This window comes from Hevea brasiliensis, chromosome 16, assembly GCF_030052815.1.
Source record: "Hevea brasiliensis isolate MT/VB/25A 57/8 chromosome 16, ASM3005281v1, whole genome shotgun sequence".
In the NCBI taxonomy this organism is placed as follows: Eukaryota; Viridiplantae; Streptophyta; class Magnoliopsida; order Malpighiales; family Euphorbiaceae; genus Hevea; species Hevea brasiliensis.
Window position 1 is genome coordinate 54686025 of NC_079508.1, and position 22859 is coordinate 54708883.

At 34.6% G+C, this 22859-nt stretch overlaps 1 protein-coding gene and 1 non-coding gene across 2 annotated transcripts; one reads left to right on the forward strand and one right to left on the reverse strand.

The window, feature by feature from the left end:
- Positions 1-1139: 1139 nt before the first annotated feature.
- Positions 1140-3894, reverse strand: LOC110634402 (protein LATERAL ROOT PRIMORDIUM 1). Its single transcript, XM_021783383.2, has 2 exons — positions 1936-3894; positions 1140-1793 (listed from the first exon to the last, which is right to left on the reverse strand). Exons 1-2 carry the CDS (start codon positions 2645-2647, stop codon positions 1444-1446), a joined length of 1062 nt encoding a protein of 353 aa, XP_021639075.2. The 5' UTR covers positions 2648-3894; the 3' UTR covers positions 1140-1443.
- A 16543-nt stretch (positions 3895-20437) lies between these two features.
- Positions 20438-20544, forward strand: LOC131175089 (small nucleolar RNA R71). Its single transcript, XR_009145249.1, has one exon. It is a non-coding gene; the product is annotated as a small nucleolar RNA R71 (small nucleolar RNA).
- The last annotated feature ends 2315 nt before the right edge of the window (positions 20545-22859 follow it).

Genomic DNA, 22859 nt, shown 5'->3' on the forward strand with positions numbered 1-22859 from the left:
TGTATACAGAAATCATAGCCAAAAGGATGAGTCACAAACATGTGAAGCATCTCAAGGAATAAAGTATCATTGCAACGCTTATCAAAAAAAAAAAAAAGAAAGTATCATTGCAAGCCGAACACCGGCAAAATAATGAACATCGCAATAGGCACAAAAACAGCCAGATTGAGATGAATGAGAAAACCACTTAGGAATATAATAATATTTGCTTGAATATTCCATACATTGCAACCACACATCATGGGAAACAGAAACAAATAGTAATCCAATTAAGTAGACCATGAAAGGAGTTCAGTTCATCAAAACCATGTGACAAGTACAAAATCAGTGCATAATGAATCAACATGTGGGGCAACAGGTGTAGAATTGAGCATAAAACAATGTTTACAAGAATCAAAGCCAAACCTGCCAAAGATTTAAGTGTGAGATGAGGTAAAGGTGGGATACAAGTCTAATACTCAAATTGGGTAGGAAGCTGCATTTCCAATACAAGGATAGCAAGCAGAAGCAAGTACATCATGTGTTCATGAATGCATGCAATTACAAGGTTGTCCATATTACAAAAATATTAGAAAAAGTGAAGTGAGTCGAAAAGGACATTCATGTAATGCTCTTTCTTGTTTGGCAATAAATGATGGTGACATTGCAACTACTTCTCATGCTAAAGTCTACACTCGAAACCAGCACAATAATGATGGATTCCTCATTTACTTCTAGTTGATGAAGAACCAATCTAACCAAAAGCCCAAAAGAAAATATAAAATGGTGCAACACAATGTTAGCTTGCAAACCATGAATAAATGTATGATTGGAATAATATAAATAAGGGAACAAAGAACAAAAAATACACTAAATAAATTTTACAATAAAAATACACAAAATATGTCTGAAGCCATGAAGGAAGAGTGAATAAGGGCAAGACAAAATTGAAACGCATAAAAGTTAATGCCAAAATGCCTTTTAATGATGGATAAAACTTTATACTGTAGATCTCACCTTTGTCGCAACGAACAGAAGAAGGAAAAAAAAAAGAGAGAGAAGGAAGGGGGGGGGGGGGTGTGGAGGAGGAGAAGGAACAAGTAAGCCTACAACTTCAAGAAAGCATACCGATTTATCATCACAAAGTTTAAGAACTGAAATATCTAGAAGAACAGGATTTTTTGCCTTTTATTATCTATCTTTTCTAAAATTTCGTACACGGATTACTCTAACACTGAAAAGGCAAATACTTAAGCACATTGTGATCCTCCTCTCAGTGCAATTACAGAAGGGATAGACACGAGGAACAAGAAACCCAAAACCAAGAAGCTGAAAATTTCAAAGAGATGTCAACAAGACACAAATCTAGAAGAACAACTTACCAAAACCCTATTGATAATTATTAGTGGACATAGGGAAAATTAGATTAAATTAATGCCAATCCATAAGCCTTGAAAGTAAACCTCAATTTATTGGATTACCATAGCTTGAACCTCCCAGCAACCCTCCACCGGATGCACCATAAACATCTGAAGGATCAATAATCGGGGAAGATGAGGCTCCATTCCTTCCTCCTCCGTTACCACCACCACCACTGCTAGCACCACCCAAATGCAATTCTGCTATATTAGGGAACCCATCTCTTCCTTCAACACCTTGATCATATAGAAACCCTTTAAACACATGGCCACAAATATTTACCACAGCCTGATACGCATACTCATCTTCCCCATCATCCACTGCCGTCACTCTAACACACTTGAAAACCGCCTGTGCACGTACTAGCCCTGGCAATGCCTCTTTAAAACTCGCATCTGCAAACAGAAATTTAACAAACCCTACTCAAAATTTCACCCCTTAAACAACCCTAAACATTTCTCATGTTTACAGCAAAGAATCTAATATATATATATATATATATATATATATGGACGAGAGAGAGTAGGCAACTCAAACCTTGGTGACTGGAGCTAGTATCGAAGCTTCTTGGGGGAGTAGTGTTAGAAGTGGAAGTATGAGAAGTTGTGGTGGTTTGTGAGTTTATGAGTCTAGGTTTCTTGACCCCTGAAGTAGACCCCGAAGAACCAGCACCTCCCCCGGCTGTAGCTGCCATTAGCTGACGCTCCCTCCTCCTGGCCGCCGGTACCCACGTGCTTCTGACGTGAGTAGCGCAATCATAACCACGACTTTTACAGCACGTCCTGCACCTCCTATGGCTGCAATCTTTCTTGGCCTGGTTTCCACAGTCTTGGCACGTTGTTGCCCCAGATGAAGCTGAATTACCACCAATACCAGCAACGGCACTGGTATTGTTACCGCTTTGAAGCAGATTCGCGGAAGAATTATCGTGATCGAGAATCGAAGCAGTAGTTTTCCTTATATTAGACTGGTTGTGGTGATGAGATGACTGGTGTTGCCAGAACTGGATTCCACTAATTTTGTTGCGCCCGTTATTCAGCAAATCTTGATCATCCATGTTTTGCGGCGGAAGGCATGGAGCGGCCGTGAGAAGTGGAATAACGCCTACACCCACACCAACACCAAGCGCAGTAGCAGTAGCATTTGGGCCATTGATGGGATCAGTGGCTAGATTAATGGTCGACTCATGCTGGTGCTGATGCTGGTGGTGGTGATTAAAGGAAGCAGGGCTAACAACAAACATGCCCATCTCAGGAGGGATGCCATAGTTGATTTGTCTGGCTGAACTAGACCACGATGGGCCAGTGGCAACGCCCCCAGGTGCAGCAGCTGCTGCGGCGGCCGCGGCGGTAGGGCCGGCATTAAAGCCGAGGGAAAGGTCGTCCGGGCCAGCGGCGCGGATGGCTGAGGAAGAAGAGGACGTAGCCCAGTCTGCAAAGGCTCCAGAGTCGGATAGGAGCTGCCTACTCCTTGTAGTAGCCACAACTGAAGAATTTTTCTCGATGGAGTTTAAGAAAGACACAATCTTTATATACACACATACAAATATTGGTTATATAATGTCTAAAAACCCAATGCTAAGCAGCTTTTTTATGACAATTATAGATGAGAGAGAAGAGAGGAGAGATTATAAATCTATGGATGTATATGTATGTGGGTGTTATGTAAGAGAAGGAGTGGGGTCAAAAAAAAAAAAAAAGAACTCTGAAATTGTATCAGAGAAAAGAGAGAGAGAGAGATCTTCTTTTGTTGGGGATGGTGGGCTTTGTTTTCTTTTATATATCTATCTTTATTTCTCTAAGTAGGACTCTGGGATGCTGCCATTGCTGGTAGCTTCTTCTGGCTGCTGGTTTTGGGGAGGTGGGTATCTGTTGGCAAAAATACATAATAATCTAAACCAACACAGCACGAACACACAGACACATAAACAACTGTCAGTTTGGCTTTTGTGAGATAGAAAAGAAAGAAAGAATTGGCCTTTGGGTTTTAAGAGGGAGAGGATGGATGACCGAGTTTTTCTCTGGAGGACAAGGAGATCTTGGGTTGTGGCAGAGACAGTAGTGATAAGCCGCAGCAGCAGCAGTAGCAGCAGCAGAAGCAGAAGAAAGAGTGATAAGAAGAAACAAAGCAAATAAAAATAAGAAAAGGCAGACAAAGAAACGCAATAACGACTCTTTCTTTAGTATAGCTAACACACACAGACACACACACACACACACACAGAGACGCAATCACAGAGAGACACGCTCTCCCTCTCTGTATCTATATGTATATTTGCATCTTTCTTTCTTTGTTGTGTATTTTCCTTTGCGTTGTTATTTGTTGTCTCATAATCATCATCATCATCCTTCCATCTTCTTCTTCTTCTTCTTCTTTCTTAGAAAGCGAGAAAATGAGGTGGGTTCCTCTCAACCTCTCGCTCCCTCACCTCACTCTCTCTCTCTCTCTCTCTCTCTCTCTAGTATTGTGATTATTGGAGTGAGAATAGAGATAGAAAGGGCATAAAGACTTTTCTTCTCTTGTTTTTGTAATTTTATGGCTCCAAAGTCACATGAAAAAAAAAATATATATATATATATATATATATATTAAAAAATAATTACAAATTAAATTTTGTTAAATTTAATTATTAATTAATATATTTTAAAAATTATTTTTTCAACTATAACCTCCAAGGATAATGTTATACCTTCTCTCTCTCTCTCTCTCCTTTGTTGGCTTGCGTTCCATCTATATCCCACTCTCCCTTCATGCTCGTGGACCTCTCTCATTCACCCTGTAGAAAGGCTATCAACCCTACCTTCGTAGCTTCCTTGTCATTGGACCGTATGCTGCACGGTCTAAGAAGCAGCGTTCATATTTATTTATTAATTGCTTTGGTAAAAAATATTTATTTATTCATTCAATAAATAGACATGGAGTGGAGTGGGATTATGTGAGTGAGAGGCAGTCTCGTCCCTGAATTCCATCGTCCATTAAATCCACATATCCGATTTTGTTGTGTCGTTTTGGTCGGTATTTGTCAGATAAAACGGGGAAAAGATTTTTCAAAGTTGTCGTTTTATGTGTAGCTTTGTGCAATTATTGTTATCTCTTCCGCATTCAATATGCATGTCCACTGTGTTCATGTCCATTTAATATTTCTGATATAGCTTGGAAAATTTTTTTATGCTTTCTACAATTTTTGTTAAGATTTAATTAAGTACAAAATTAGTTTTTAATTTAATTAATTATGCCTTATGACCTTTTTTTAAACTCAATAATTCTTCTATTGCTTCCATTAGATCTCTGATCTCTAAGCCACATTGTTATTTATCGCTGATGTTGAATTGGTTATTGCTATTTGCTCGCAGGGGCTTTGGATTCCTGAAATTGATCTTCTTCTTCTTCTTCTTCTTCTTCTTCTTCTTCTTCTTCTTCTTCTTCTTCTTCTTCTTCTTCTTCTTTATTTAGAAACTTCAAACACAGCCGATTTTCAAAAAAACACATCCATTTTTTGTTATCCTTTGCAAGCCATTTTGTTTATATCTGTTGAAAGAGACACCTGACTGATCCCATGCCAATTGTCAAGATTCTGATAGTCGAATAGCTTTTGTTGCTTTAGGCATTGCAACGGGGAGAGGCCGTGAAGAAACCTAAATACGATGAATTGGTTGTTGATCTTCATTTTCAATTTCCATTCTATCACGGTTACTTCTGCCACTTCTAAGGTTCAATCAAAATATCCACATGGAAATTTTGCAAAGGGGAAGAACAATACATTGGTGCTTCCTGATCTGGAGATTCAAAGATTTTGCGTTTAACAAATGAATTTATTTCGTTGAATTCTCCATCGGTAATTATTTCGCGTGAGAATAATGATGCATTAGAAAAATCCATGTCTTTTTTCCTCACATTCATGCATATAGTTTTATAATTTATTTTTAAAATCATGATGATTTAAGACTTAATTGGTACGTATTTCCTCTTTGACCATTGAATTGTTACAGAATAAATTAATTGAATTTTACCATTCGTTCATTTTAAATTAATTGAATATAAACATAAACATTTTATTTTTCTAAAAATCCAATTTAGTGAATATAGCATGAATTTCAAGAAAATATTGTTAATTTATGGCCTGTTAAGTATTATTATTATTGATGTTGTTATTGAAATAAAATGAATTTTAAAAATATATTAATTAGAAAAATATTAAAAATATTCACACAACTATTCATTAATGAAAGGTATTATACTGTTCATGTGAAGACTAATAACAAGGCTTTTAAATACTTTTATGAGCGTTTGGCGCAATATTAATAAAGAGAATTTTTATTTTGGTAACTTTTAATTTTTTTATTAATATCATTTAAATATTTAAAAAAAATATATATATATATATTAAAATTTTATTTTATTAATAATTATATAAATTAAATTAATTTTTTTTTTTTTTAATTTTTTTATCAAACATTTCTTTTTCTATCAAACACGTCCTTAAGTGCGGGTGCAGGGAAAAAGGGCAAAAACCAAACAAGACGACAACCCACTAAAGTAGAGAGAGAGAGAGAGAGAGAGAGAGAGAGAGAGAGTTAAGGCACTAAGCTTTTAATGGTAATGCGTGTCCTTGATTAAGGTCACTTCAAAACATGTTGGAAACTTTTAGTACAAATAAAAAACGAAATGCTAGCTAAGCTAAGCTAAGCTAAGGCACGTGAAAGATAGAAAGTGAAGCTCTCTGGCCCCTTCTTCCCTTTGGGGCCACGAATCTCCCTCCTCAAGTCTCCTATGCTAACCCTCTTCCCTTGTGTTTAAAGTCTCTCTCTCTTTTTCAAAGCATTTGCTCATTCCCCTTTATTTCTTTCCAAAGTGTTTGATGGATTTGGAAAGCACTTCTTTTTAGTTCCCCCATATGTAAATGTTGTTCTATTATGAAGCTTAGCTAAGTTCATGCACTTTAATTAATTACTCTATTGTTCCAGCCTTCTTTCTTTAGTGTACAATTAATTTAGCTAAGTTTTAAGCTCTAATTGCATTTTATTAGAAAAGCATATTGTTGGTTGCACCCATGAGGAATCATTTTCTTCTCTAGCTTTTAGGGTAGGATCATTTAGTGCTGGTTCTGGTTCCTTGTCCTGATAATGACAGAGCTCACTACTTCTTCTTCGATATATATATATATACTTACAGGGTTTATTACTTGTTTTTATGATTAGATGCTCTCATATTAAATTTTATTCCTATTGATATGCTCCTACTTAATTGTCATGCAATTGTCAATTTTTCAGTGTTATTATATATTGGGACAAAATAGCCAACAACATGCCAATTCATGGACAAGTCTACTTAATTGTCTCCTCTGTGAATTTGCCTTGATAATATTAGCCAAGTCTGCTTTACTCTCTCGCTTGTATAATACAAGGGCTTAATTTTTATGAAATAAATTTAATTTTGTCAACAACTATAATTACATAAAAATGATAGAATATATAAAATATAGACGAAGTTTTTTATGAAATAAATTTAATTTTGTCAATAACTATAATTACATAAAAATGATAGAATATATAAAATATAGACAAAGTTAATTAAAATTAAAGCATAAATACAAAACACATTAAATAATATATAAAGTATTAGATGTTAATTTGGAGCATGTATATGAAGAAAAACATGCAATTAATCATTATTTGTCATAATTATGTGTTAATTATAATATAAAATGAATGAACCGACATTCAATTGCATTGCATATATGCATATATACAATAAATCACTTTCCTATATCATTGAGATTAAGATAATTTATATAAATAAAAAGGAAAAAAGAGAGAGGGCCATGTGTGGGGCAAGAAAAGAAAGGTGAAGGAGCAAAGACAAAAATAAAAGCAAATGAATGCACTTTCTCACCATCCTCATTAGACTAACTTGCATTCGAAGAAGAAAGTCCACCAAATCGTCCTTTTCATAAGGAGAAAGCACATGCACTTGCCTCCTCCTACTTCATCCATTAATTTATTTAATTAACACCCCCAACTATATTTCAATTAAATTAAAATTACTTTTAATACACAAAGATATTAATGGTTGATGAACTCTAGTTAATTCGATTCAATTTAATTAAAATTTTTTTAATTCCGTTCTAACCCTGATATTATGTGGGTAGAAATGAGAAAAATATCTATTTGTCCTATCTAATAATATATTATTATTATTATTTATTAAAATATAATTTATTTTTATATATTTAAATATTATAATTTTAATTATTAAATTTATATTTAAAACTTATAATTTATTTTAATAAATAAAATTATAATACATATTATTAAATTAAAATAAAAAAAATTCATATTATTATTTTTATTAATTTATAATAAATTAAATTTAAGCAATAATTTTTATAAGTGCAATTATTTTAGACTTAAAATACAATATTACTTCAACCGCCAAGGTAATAGGGACAAGATGAGGTTAAAAAGCTAGGCATCTAAATAAGGCATTAGGTTAAACAACAAAGGCAAGTCATTGTCGAATCTAACTTTCACTCAATGCAGTATATATAAAGCACAGTTAAAAGCATAATGTGATCAGATATACCATACAATTTAAACAAAAGGGATCATCTTCAATTGGCTTTCAACTATTATATCCATTTTCTTAAATTATGCCACTTTAATTTTTTATCTACTTTATTTTTTTAATATAGAGAATTTTTTTTTTCTTGAGTGATTTACGTGCTCTGTGTAACAATATTATAACATTTCTCTTGTGTCTTAATTAGCCTCTAATATAAAGAGTTGATGTTATGGGGATAAATTTTATTAATTTTCAAATTTAAGGCATCATAATAATATCTTTTTTAAAATTTGATTTATAATGTAAATATGAGTTATTACATATATCTCTTATTCTATAGTCTATTAATTTTTTAATAATTTAAAATAAATTTAATAAATTAAATTGAGTATACTAAATATATTAGTTGATCTCAAGATTTGACAAAAATGGCCCACGTTTAAAATACATAATGATAAGATCATCTAAGTCAAAATTTTACTATTAGATCACATGAAATTTTGATGGACATCACATCTTAGCTATTTGGATCCAAATGGTATACACAAGCATTTTAAAGAAATTTATGATTGAAATTAATTATTTTTAAATTTGATGGGGAGGAACGAAAATTGGGAAATGAAAAGAGCATCCATGTGTTCCTAAGTTATTGAATGGTCCGCGTGGGCATCGCATCAATCAGCTATCACATCAAAATTCTTATCGCCGTCCAATCTCATCTCACCATTGACCATCTCACAGTTCTCGCTTCCAACTCATGACAAAAACGAATAAAAGCACCAATAGGCTTAATTACAATTTTCATTTAATCTTTGTTTTTATCTTTTTAGTCAATAATTTAAATATTAATACAGTAGTTTAATTTTTCAGAGTTGTAGTTTATTTAATAATTTTATTAAATTTATAAAATATTTAATAATTAAATAATATTTTATTTTATTTTTAAAATTATTTATAATTCACATCTTCACCGTCATTTTATTTTAAATTTAAGATTTAATAAAAGTAAAGAAACTTAACAATTTAACTATAAAATAAATATAAATAATATAATTCAAAGAAAATTAATTATAACATTAAATTTATAAAATAAATAAATAACTATTAAATAAATAACTATAATTATAAAGTGAGAAAAATTAATATAAATAATTTTTTTTTAATTTAGTGATATGGCCCAACCGCAAGTGCACGGGTCGTACAAGTAATATAGAAAAGATATCGTTCCCACGAGGAGTTGTATTAATGATTGAATTTTTTATATAAAAGTTGACTAAATTGGACTAATTTTGAAATTAAAGCAATAAATTGATGGGTATTAGAGTATGAAATCTATATGTGCAAAATTAATAATCTATCCAACAATGTATCAATTAAACTAAAATTGCATTAATTTAAAATAAGTAAGTGAAATATGGCAAAATTTAAAATGGCAAGCAATTAAATTTGATTAGAAATTAACAATTATAAAAAGGCGATTCCGGAGTTCGGGATTTCATATTTGAGCTATTTTGCGATTTCAAATTGGTTATCCAATCTTGTGGAACTTACGGGTTTTAAGGAGATTAATTCTTAAATCCTTTGAATACCCTTTCGAGTAAGACAAAGAGTGCCTTAATCAATCTAATCCTACTTTCGTGGAGTTAGAATTAATTAAGACCCATTAAGTTCTTTAATTAATCTGTGAATCCTCTTAATCCTTAGTCTATTTCTAGATCTAAGTTAATTAAGTCCAATTTCTTGATTATCTATCACAAGGCCTTCTCCTTTCGGTGCCTCAACCATGGATTAAGAACATCACTTAATGGGATCCTACACTAAGCATGTCATTAAGCACACAATAAATGAATAAAACTCATTAAGACCACAAAAAAATGGATTACCCAATCAAAATCCACAAAATATCTCAAATATTATAACCCTTACTCCAGAATCAAAGTAAAACTACTCACTATCCATAATATTTACAAGATATTCTGAGTTTAAATGGAAACAAAGCTTTAATCTAAGCTAAGAAACAAAAAGCTCAACACTAGAAATGTAGGAAAAGTGTAAGAAAAGAAAGAAATCTCCAAATCTGGTTGGAAATGGTGTGGAAAATGATTGTGTCTCTTCAGCTGCTCCTTTTTCTCCTCTTTCTTTCCTTTTCTCCTCTCCTTCTAAAATGGGAAATGAGGCTATTTATAGCATTTTCTGACATGGAGCCCTAAAATGGTGTGTTTGAGGAGAGATTTTCTGAAGGAATCTTCTGCCAGCTCATTAATAAAATCTTTGTGGGACTGCATAAGTGGACTGCATAAGTCATGCAGTCCCTTATGCAAGTTTCGGCTGGTTTCTGGCTCACTTATGCGAAACTGCATGACTAGGTGCATAGGTTATGCACAATTCCGTGAGATTGCGTAAGGGAGCGTGAATCTGCATAAGCCATGCACTCTCCTTATGCACAATTTGGCAGGTATTGGAACAGTGATTTTTCTCCTTATGCAGATCTGCATGGCTTATGCGGCAAGTTATGCGCAATTTGGCCAATGCATATTTCAACTTTGAAACTTATTTTTGGCATCTTTGGCTGTAGAGATCACTCCTCAATGGCAAAATTTTTTTTTACTCCTTCCAAAACACCATTTTTCCTACAAAACAAAGTAAAAATTACAAATTAATCCAAAATTGATAATTATGAAAAACTAACTAAATAACTAATGAAATTAACTAAAAGTGACTAATAATCAAATAAAATGGCTATGAAATTAAACCTAAATTGAAGGAACGGAAGCGTGAAAAACACAAGTTTATACCATTGAATTCAAAAATTTTCACCTAGGGTCACATGTATCATGCAAGAATTATTTTTATCTATTTTATTTCAATGATAAACAACATATTAAAACTCTTTTAATATGTTTTTGGATCTGTATTTGCCATTTAAGATTTTAAAATTAATCAGATTAATTTTAGAACCCTATATTAAATCAAGAACGATTACACTAACCTCTTGATGCACTGCAGCGTGTCTGCGCCTTTTAGATTCGTCTTCAGGACACCAGATGTTGTCCCTCTAGCTTGTCCACACCAAGAACACCTATGGCAGCCCTTGAACAGCTTCTAAAGCCTTTTATATTAATTAGAAATTCAAGTTCTGCCTTTTAAGAGATTAGAGATGTAAACAGGACACTAGAAACAATTTCTAGTGTTCTTAATTCAAGAGATTGATGGCTAATCTCTTTGAATTGATGAGAGATGAAGAAGAATAGAGGGAGGCCTGCAAAATGGCGTGACCAAGGAGTGTGGCTGTTGGTTGTATTTTATTTTCTCATAACAACACTTAAATAGCTAGGTTAACACATTAAACCCTTGCCACATGTCACCCTTTGATTAGCTCTAGGTTTAAGTGACCCAATCACATTGTGCCAAGTGTCAAACCTATATGTAATCTTGATTTTAATCATCTTACATGATTAAAAAAATATTTGGCAAGCTTATGTGTTATACCATGTGTCACCATCTCATGGTGCCACGTGTCACACTGCAAAATGACCAAAATGCCCCTGTGTCTTAATTTTGAGTTCTCAACCCAAAATAATTATTTTTCTTCTTCTAATTAATTTATATCAAATATAAATTAATTAATTAATCTCTATTAATTAATTTCTCATTAATTAAATTCATATTTAAACACTTTAAATATAAATTTAACTTATATTATACATCCAATAATCTAGATTTGGTTTCAAGTCATGCTAGGGACTTTGCAAACTAATTGCAAACCAAACCTATTTAATTAATCAATTAAACTCTTTAATTAATTAATTAAATCATATTTAATTAGGTGATAACATGTGTATGGGTGTGACTTACTAGGCTCATCACTAATTGGCAATGAGACATGATATCAACTCTTAATATCATTAGAACTCTTTTCTTACTATAAATGATTTCTCTAAATCATTTTATGAACCTCATAGACCATGGTTAACACCTAGCATAGTATGCCATGGCCACCCAATTAGTAATAATGTTTACCTTAAATGAATCTATAATCATATGTTACCATGCACTAGAATCTCTCTGTTACAAAATCCCAACTCAAGCTGGAGTCATGGTTTATGTCAAACTCCATTTGCTATGAATATTATGTTCTCTTTTAATTCCAGTTCTTGATTAAAAAGATTTTCTCATCAGAAACTCTTTTCTGAATAAATCTATCTCTGTCTGCCAGAACTTGAAACATCAAGAACAATTAAATGAACATAGGATTTTATCTCTATTTACTTAGAGGAACAGATTCCATCTTGATCAACACCTACCTCCATATATAACTAGTAGGAGCCAACACATGCCCATATACCCATACACAGTACAAGTATGAAAGTAGTATCAAACTCAAACTACCTATATACAAGATAACTGTGCTATCTCAGGTCTAAAGATTATATGCACTAATATGATTTATGATAAAACATTGACAAGAGTAAACTCCATGTGCTTGTCATAAGTGTCACTGGTTCGGCCTACTTATCATTTATAAGTGCCTATCATGTTTGTTATATGGCATGAGACTCACCATTCCATCTTATTTATATCTCATACAAATAACTTGGTAACAAACATGAATACAATCTTTCTGGATAAGTCATGTCCTTATTATGAAGTATCCTCGATTGTGAACCTATTTATGATACTTCGTGCTAGAAATATTGTCACTCATATTCTTAACAACTTAAGAATAATATTTCTAACAAAATATCAATGGACCTTGTCTATTACACATAAATATATTATGTAAACGGAAAAGTGAAAATGCCTTTTATTAATAAAAATATGTACAAGATACATACTAAATGATATGCTCTAGGGCATACTACTAACATAAATGATTATGCAAAATGTATGCATCAAATACCCCCAAACTCAAGCTTTTGCTTGTCCTCAAGCAAACTTTAAAATGTAATGCAAAATTTTTAGGGGTGCCTTATCCAAAGAGCTATGAAAATTACCTATTAAAGTAACTTAACATACCTTTAGCTATACCAACAATCCATATATCCATCCTTCAAAATGCAAAGAATCTAATGCCTATCCAAGCTTTCACCGCTTAGCCATCAAGTCAATTATCATTTAAAATCCCCAAACCAACCAATCAAAAGAGAAAGTCATGCTCAAAAGGAATTCTAGAACAATCAATAGGCAAAGTGTCTCTATATAGAATGATGGAATTAAATGAATGAATAGATAATTTTCCAATCTCATAGGCAAATTCCCTACTCCTATCTCCACTAATGTAGCAAATACTATCAAGAGATCAAAGGTCTTTTTAAGGATGTAATGGGGCCATGGGGTTCAAAATGAGGCTAAGAAGAAAAAGGGGTAAAGAAGAAAAAGGGGTAAAAAGGATTCAAAGCATGAGAATATTTTCAATCTTGACAACATAAGGTACACTTCTTATTTTATTATTTTTTTCTTTTCTCTTTTTTTTTATTATATATATATATATATATATATGGAGGAGAGAAATACACAATGAGAATTGTCAAGTGCTAGCATATTTTACAAAACTCATAAAAATGGAGGGACACTTTGATACTTTTAAACTTGTATCTTGCATTTTTCTTTTGATGATTGTCCCTAAAAATGCCACCCCCAAACTCATTTCTTTTAATACTTTGGGTGGATTTCTTTCATTTTAAATGACAATGCTGAAAAGCACATATACTAGCACTTTTACAAGATGACAAGCATTTCTTCCCCCTTTTATTGTATTTTTTTTCTTTTCTTTTCTTCTTTTTTTTTTTATGTACCTAATGTTATAAATAATTATTCTCATGAGAAGGGTTGGAGTGTTTGGTTCATTGGCTAGGTAACAATAAGGATTTCAAGAAAAATTAGGGATAAAAGGGCTCAAAAGGGGTTTGCAATGGTCAATTTTAATTACAAAAAGGGCCAAGGGTTTAAAATGAGAATGTTTAAATCAAAGAATGCCTAATCATCTCTCTTTTCAAGTACAAGCTGGTATTTCGCCTTGAAAGGTTTAGAAAATTTGTTCTAGGATTGGTGAGACATCATTTGGCTACCTTATGTCCAATAACTCCCTCTAAACATTCCAATCTCTAAAGGACTAGTTGGGTGGCTTTTTGGCTAAGAAGATATAGGCAAGGGATAGACACTTCAAAACCTTGCACCTTTTAGGAAACTTTCAATCCACAAACCCAACTAAAGGTAAGTCAAATCACTCTCATAGGTAACTTTTCAATACTCAAGGGATTTGGCAAAAGATTTTAATGCATGATGCATGATTCCTAAAAATGAGCAATGCATTAACTAAATGGAGGAAATCTATTTGTGTGCAGTGTGTACAATTTCTAAGTGATGTGTAATGTGTGTGTAAATGTGCAATGTATATGTATGTATGGATGTATATGTAAAATATTTACAATATATGTAAATGGAATGGGATGAGATGTTCCTATACTCAATATGTGCAAAATGAAGCAAAAATCAAAATGTGCACCCCCAAACTCAAAATTGGACATTGTCCTCAATGTCTCAAGCAGTGTATTATAAAAACTCAAAGTTACCAGGAATTGTGAGATTTAAGAGCAAAAAGAAGGAGTTACCTGGTATAGAGCAGATGAGAATTCAAGATATAATGGGGATGCATAAGAAGCTGCACAGGTTATGCAGAATAAAGTGCTATCCAGAACAGGTGCATAAGTAGGGTGCATAAGCTGTGCGGTTCTGCATAGGTGGCAATATGTACTGCACAGGCTATGCAAAATATTTGCATGAGGGGATTCACAGCCTATGCAGTTCTGCATGAGTGGCATAGAGTACTGCACTTGCTGTGCAAAATATTTGCATGAGGGTATTCATAGCCTATGCAGTAAATTCAAAAGCTGCTGCATGATGATGAGCAAGGGAAAATGTGCAACCACCAGTAGAAGCATGCAAATATATATAGAGTATGGACAAATATGCACAAAAGGGCAGTAAAGGCAATGAAAATCAATGAAAAACTAATGTAATAGCCATCCAATAAAACTTCAAGAAAAACATAATTCAAAACAAATTAAAATTGTTTCAACATATCTACAAAGAAAAACTCCTACAAGTTTGAACAAAAGTAAAACAGAAACTAGTCTAATTCTATTGTTTTGCCTTTGTCCAAAGAAGTTGCTAAGGGGCTGGTTGCTGCTGGTTGTTGTCGAAATGATGGTGCTGGAGGAGGTGATGGAGGTGGAGGAGGCATTCCCAGAAAAACCATGAGTTGCTTCATCATCTCATTTAATTCTTTCTGCTTGTCTCTGGTTTCCATGACAAGGTCAAATAGTTGATCATGACGATCCTTGAGGGTATCAAGACCAGTGTCAAGCTTCCTATCCACAAAATATATATCATCACTAAGCCTTTCAAGATAGGTGAATAAGGCTTTAGTGTTGAATGCAGGAGGGGCTGTGGATGAAGAGGGTTCAGCTGCAGGAGGTATAGGTTGTGCGTAATCTGGGAAGTCCTGTGCAGGCTGAGAGGGTGGTGTAGGATCGTGAATCTTTGTGGGACCGTGGGACAGGTTGGGCTTCTGGTTGTGCAGTGGGTTCAGTTTCTACTACTGGTTGTGCAGTGTCAGAATGTGGCAAACTGAATCCAGTTTTGGAGAGGTGTGTGACATCAAAGTATAAAGTATCTGAAAGTGCTGGAATTGGATGCTCTTCCAGATTAAAACCAAAATGCTTGGCTATGACAGTTATGAGTCCTCCCAAGACAATGTCACCTATGGATTTGGTGGCAATATGCAACACATGCTCACAAAAAGAAATAACCAGGAGAAACCTTGACCTTGTGAAAAGCACACCATAGCATGAATAACTCAGATTTCCCAACAGCACCAGAACTAGTCCCTCTGCCCAAGATAGTACTAGCAATGAGCCTATGAATAAACCTAAGCGCAGGGTCTAGTATTTGAGAGGTTTTGGATCTGCCAGCAGAAAAAGTCTGAGGTTGGTTTGTGATAATTCTCCAAAACTGAGTAGCATTCCAAATGCCTTTGTTTGCTACCTCTACCCCTGTATATGGTACTCTAAATAGCCCATCAATTGTAAATCCAAAAATGTTATGAAATTGGTCCAATGATAACTCTCTATTTTGCCCCAAACATCTAAATTTCATAGTTGGCTTATAATCTACATCATGCAATTTCAGGGTAGCAGAAAATGAGGAAATAAACTCCAAAACTAAAGCTAGATAAACTATCTCTTGCTTATGCACAAATTCCATCCAACCCATACCATCAAGATAGGCAACCACATTGTCAAATAAACCAAGTGATTGGAGAGAGTCTGCAGAAATATACCTAGTGGGTTGCACCCTCCTTTCCTTAAGTCTCTTAAAGGTTGCCTTGTGAGTTGCATCATGAAGGGACCAAGGTAGTTTTGAGACCTGTGAGGTTGCTGACATTTGCTTTTTGCTGGAAGAGGGTGATTTGGCTTGTGTGGAGGCTGAAGTTTTTGGGTTTTTGGGTGGAGGTTCTGACATTGGGGTGGTGGGTGGTTCTTTACGCTTTGAGAGAGGAGGTACAGAAGCTATGGGTCGGGTGGATTTCGACCTAATTTTCCGCTTGTAAGTGGCTATGGGAGGTGGTGGAGGTGTTTCTTGTGGAGGGGAATCGGGGTTGGGAGGTCGCATGGACAATGGCGAAACTTGGAGAGGGGAGGTTGGAGGGGAATGGAGAGGCGATTCCATGGGTTCCCGATAGTGTGGATGGAGGAGATGAGGGCGAAAATGAAAAATGCAGGGAGAAATTAGGGTTTATGCGACGAAAATAAGAGTGAAGAAGAAGGGGAGAGGAAGAGGTATGCTGGAATAAGGGTAGTGGGGGGAAAAAGGGAATGAACAGGGATATCGGGAAGTGGAGGTGGGAAAAATGGTACCGAAAACAAAATTTTGATTTGAACAGGGAATGTGTTAAGGCTGCATAAGTGAAAAGTGAGTGTGCATAACTTATGCACTCTCTTATGCATGATTTGGTGGGTGATAAAAAAGTGTGAAAAACTGATTATGTAAGAGTGCATAGCTTATGCACTAACTTATGCAAGTTTTGGCTTGTTTTGGATTTTAGAGAAATAGGTCATGCAAAAGTGCATAAGTTATGCACTCTGCTTATGCACCTCTCGGCCGATTTTCATTTTTGGGGAAAGTGGTCATGCGGAAGTGCATAAGTTATGCGCCCTCCTTATGCAGGTCTCGGCAAGTTTTGGTATTAAGAAAATGTGGTTATGCAGTTGTGCATAAGTCATGCACTCTGCTTATGCACCTCTCGGCAAGTTTTGATTTTTAGAGAGTGTGGTCATGCGGAAGTGCATAAGTCATGCACTCCTCTTATGCACCTTTCGGCAGATTTTGGAATTTAGAGTTGGTGGTTATGCGGAAGTGCATAAGTCATGTACTCTCCTTATGCAGATTTCGGCAGAGAGAGAAAATGCAGGATTTGAAGTCATGCAGAAGTGCATAAGTTATGCACCCTGCTTATGCACCTCTCGGCAGGTTTGAAATTTGACAAAAATGTGGCTATGCAGGGTTGCATAAGCTATGCACTACCTTATGCAGTTTGCAACAGAGGTGAAAAATGGCAAGAATTTTGGTTATGCAGGATTGCATAAGCTATGCAGTTACTTATGCACAATTCAACAAGATGGAGAGAACAATTGAAAATGATTTGCAAGTGTGAAAAATACCCTAGAATGAAGAAATATAATTCTATGAAGCATAAATCATAAGAAATTGTCACCAAAAACATATCAATATATACAAAATCCATCAAAATTACATCACATAAGCTTGTAGAAGTGAATCCTGCATAAAAAGGCCTTTGTGAACCATGCCATTTTGACTCAAATTCTGCAAATCAATATTTAGCACATTAAAACTCAATAAAAATCTGCATAAAGTTGCATCTATCCACAAATGAGAAATGACTCCCCAAGTCATGCCAAGAAAATGCAGTATTTCCACCTTAAATCCCACAACCCAAATAAGCTCAAAACTGCAAAAATGACCCACTTACCACCATATTAACATTAAAAGCACGAATACTTAAAAATTATACACCCAACCTCATCAAGAACATAAGTCATCTGCTGCAGACCCCTCCTTTGCTGCAGAATTTCATTTTTTTTTTCTCTCTGCATAAACCAGGTAGCAAACCTGCACAGGTTATGCAGTAAAAATCAATCAATTTTGGGAGAGTTTGAAGGACAAAATTTCATATTAAGAATCACTCCCCAGCAGTTCACCAACCTTCCTCCATTGAAATACATCTACAAGAGACAAGATTCAACAATGTCAAAAATTAATTTGGGGAGATTTAAGATAAAAACAAAAGCAATGTAAATAAAAGTAAATCAACAAAAAGGAAAATAAAAGAACTTGGGGTGCCTCCCAAGAGCGCTAATTTATAGTCCTTAGCTAGACTCTTTTCATGTTTCATGGTGGCTGAAATTGGAATTTATTGCCTCTGTTTCCAATAGGTGCTTCAATAAATCTATACTTCATTTTCTTTCCATCATATGAGAAGATCCTTGTTGCTTTGTCTAAAAATCCGACCATTTCTTTCTTGACGACCTTTGGTGCATCTTTTTCTTTGAGAGATGGTTGCTTGACTTCACTTTTCTCCACTTGCTCAACTTGAAAGATTGGTGCCATAGGACAAGGTGGATTACTATTCAAATGCTTCGGATAGCTCTTTCTAAAGTGCTCTTTTACTAACTCATCTAATGTATCAATTCTCAAACAAGATTCTACATCTTCATGTTGCTTCTTTTTATCATTGCCAATGTTGAAGACTAAATGATCCTCTCCGACTCTAAGAGTAAGCTTTTCACCTTTCACGTCAATCAAAGCACCAGCTGTAGCCAGGAAAGGCCTCCCCAAGATAATTGGAATATTAGAATCTTCCTCCATGTCCAAAATGACAAAGTCAACAGGTATATAGAACTTCCCAACCTTCATAGGCACATTCTCCAAAATCCCTTCAGGATACTTAATTGATCTGTCAGCTAACTGAAGAGAAATGTGGGTTGGCTTAAGATCTCCCATATTGAGCTTCTCATAAATGGAGAGGGGCATAAGGCTAACACTAGCCCCTAAATCACATAAAGCTTTTGTAGAACATGACTCCCCAATGTGGCATGGAATTGAAAAACTTCCTGGATCCTTGAGCTTTGGAGGAAGTTTCCTTTAGAGGATAGCACTACATTCTTCTGTCAAAGCTACAGTCTCATGGTCTTCAAGTCTCCTCTTGTTTGAGAGAATTTCTTTTAAGAATTTTGCATAAGAGGGCATTTGTGAAAGAGCATCAATAAAAGGCACATTTATGTATAGCTTCTTCAAAACCTCTAAGAACTTCCCAAATTGCTTATCAAGCTTGGCTTTTTGAAATCTTTGTGGAAAGGGAAGTTGTGGCTTGTAAGGCTCTGGAGGTATATACTTCTATTCCTTCTCTTCAATTTTCTCTTTACATTTTTCTGCACTTTCTTGTTTTTCACTCTCTTGTTTTTCACCCTCATCAGTTTCTTTCTCATTTTCTCTCCTCTCACTATTTTCACTCTTCTCATTTTTTTCACTCTTCTCATTATTTACAACTTTTCCACTTCTTAAAGTAATAGCTTGACACTGCTCTCTTGGGTTTTCTGATTGACTTGGAAGTTTTCCAAAAGACTTGGTACTTGAGAAAGATGCTTGTTGTGCAATCTGATTTTCCAGCATTCTGTTATGTGTTTGCATCTGTTCTAGCCTTGCTTTCATCTCTCTCATCTCTTCATCATGCTTAGTTTGGTTAGTAAGAATTTGTTGCAATAAAGCTTCTGTGGTGGAACTTTGTTCTTGCTGTTTTGGTGAGGGATTCATATTTTTCTACTGAAAATTAGGCAATGGTTGCCTATTTTGCTGATATGGAATTCCTTGTTGCTGTTGTGGTTCAAAATTCTGATTTGGAACTTGACTTTGCTGATTTCCCCATGAAAAGTTGGGATGATTCCTCCAAGTTGGATTATAAGTTTGAGAGTAAGGATTCCCCATTTGCTTGTTTCCATAATTACCAACATATGCTGCTTGCTTTCCATAGTCTACTCCACAGCTGGTAGTTCCCTCTGCATAAGCAACTTGTTGTGAACTTCCAGATGATGATGATGAACTAACCAACATACTCAAATCTTCCATCTTCTTAGCCAAGACATTTGTAAGTGCATCAAACTTTGCATTAATCATGTTGAATGGATCAAGATCATACATTCCAGCAGCTTGCCTCCTTTGAGTTGGAGCTGGTCCTCTTGGACTACTCCAAAGATGAGTGTTCTTTGTAATTTTCTCTAGTAGCTCATAAGCTTCATCTTCATGCTTCATAATAAATTCTCCTCCTGTCTGAGCATCAATAATCCCTCTAATTGCAGGAGTGACATTTGTATAAAAATTCTGATTTATCATCCATTTCGGAATGGCATGATGTGGGCATTGTCTCTCTAATTCCTTCCATCTCATCCATGACTCATAAAGAGTTTCATCTTCTCTTGGTCTAAAAGCTGTCATTTGATTCCTCAATTCTTGAGTTTTTCCAGGTGGAAAATATTATGCAAGAAATGCATCAGTGAGTTGTTCCCAATTTGTGATGGAGTTGTGAGGTAAAGAATCAAGCCAATCCAATGCTTTATCTTTCAAAGAAAATGGGAATAGCTTCAATCTTGCTGCATCATCAGATACTCCAGGTTGTTTTTGCATGTCACATATCATAGCAAACTTCTTCAGATGTGTGTGTGGATTTTCAGAAGGATGTCCCCCAAATTGGGAATTTTAATCATTTGTAGAACTCCAAAATCCATCTTGTAACTATTTGCATCAATTCTTGGTCTTGCTATGCTCTCTCTCAAGTCATCAAAACGAGGAAAAGCATGATCCATCATACTTCCCCTAGGCACATTAGCATTTATAATATTTTCACCTTGGGCTGCATTTTCATTGTTTCGATCATTTCCAGCATTACCACCAATTCTCATTCTTTCATCAGCCATGTTTGCTTCTAATTCAGTTTCTCTCAATGCTTCTTTTCTTTTTCTGGTTTCTTTCTTGTTGGCTTTACAAAATTTCTCAATTTCAGGATTAAACAATAAGGATGTGTCACTTGTGCTTCTAGCTCTTCTCATAAAAGATTAAGAGTACCTGAAAAAATAAAAAATAAACAAACACAAAATGAAAAGATAACAAAGATAAAACTATAAACAACTAAAATAATCAAGAATTCAATCTTAAACAAACAACTCCTCGGCAACGACGCCAAAAACTTGATGTGGCCCAACCGCAAGTGCACGGGTCGTATAAGTAATATAGAAAAGATATCGTTCCCACGAGGAGTTGTGTTAATGATTGAATTTTTGATATAAAAGTTGACTAAATTGGACTAATTTTGAAATTAAAGCAATAAATTGATGGGTATTGGAGTATAAAATCTATATGTGCAAAATTAATAATCTATCCAACGATGTATCAATTAAACTAAAATTGCATCAATTTAAAATAAGCAAGTGAAATATGGCAAATTTTAAAATGGCAAGCAATTAAATTTGATTAGAAATTAACAATTATAAAAAGGCGATTACGGAGTTCGGAATTTCATATTTGAGCTATTTTGCGATTTCAAATTGGTTATCCAATCTTGTGGAACTTAGGGGTTTTAAGGAGATTAATTCTTAAATCCTTTGAATACCCTTTCGAGTGAGACAAAGAGTGCCTTAATCAATCTAATCCTACTTTCGTGGAGTTAGAATTAATTAAGACCCATTAAGTTCTTTAATTAATATGTGAATCCTCTTAATCCTTAGTCTATTTTTAGATCTAAGTTAATTAAGTACAATTTCTTGATTATCTATCATAAGGCCTTCTTCTTTCGGTGCCTCAACCATGGATTAAGAACATCACTTAATGGGATCCTACACTAAGCATGTCATTAAGCACACAAGAAATGAATAAAACTCATTAAGACCACAAAAAAATGGATTACCCAATTAAAATCCACAAAATATCTCAAATATTACAACCCTTACTCCAGAATCAAAGTAAAACTACTCACTACCCATAATATTTACAAGATATTCTGAGTTTAAATGGAAATAAAGCTTTAATCTAAGCTAAGAAACAAAAAGCTCAACACTAGAAATGTAGGAAAAGTGTAAGAAAAGAAAGAAATCTCCAAATCTGGTTGGAAATGGTGTGAAAAATGATTGTGTCTCTTCAGCTGCTCCTTTTTCTCCTCTTCCTTTCCTTTTCTCCTCTCCTTCTAAAATGGGAAATGAGGCTATTTATAGCATTTTCTGACATGGAGCCCTAAAATGGTGTGTTTGAGGAGAGATTTTCTGAAGGAATCTTCTGCCAGCTCATTAATAAAATCTTTGTGGGACTGCATAAGTGGACTGCATAAGTCATGCAGTCCCTTATGCAAGTTTCGGCTGGTTTCTGGCTCACTTATGCGAAACTGCATGACCAGGTGCATAGGTTATGCACAATTCCGTGAGATTGCATAAGGGGGCGTGAATCTGCATAAGCCATACACTCTCCTTATGCACAATTCGGCAGGTATTGGAACAGTGATTTTTCTCCTTATGCAGATCTGCATGGCTTATGCGGCAAGTTATGCGCAATTTGGCCAATGCATATTTCAACTTTGAAACTTATTTTTGGCATCTTTGGCTGTAGAGATCACTCCTCAATGGCAAATTTTCTTTTTAGTCCTTCCAAAATACCATTTTTCCTACAAAACAAAGTAAAAATTATAAATTAATCCAAAATTGATAATTATGAAAAACTAACTAAATAACTAATGAAATTAACTAAAAGTGACTAATAATCAAATAAAATGGCTATGAAAT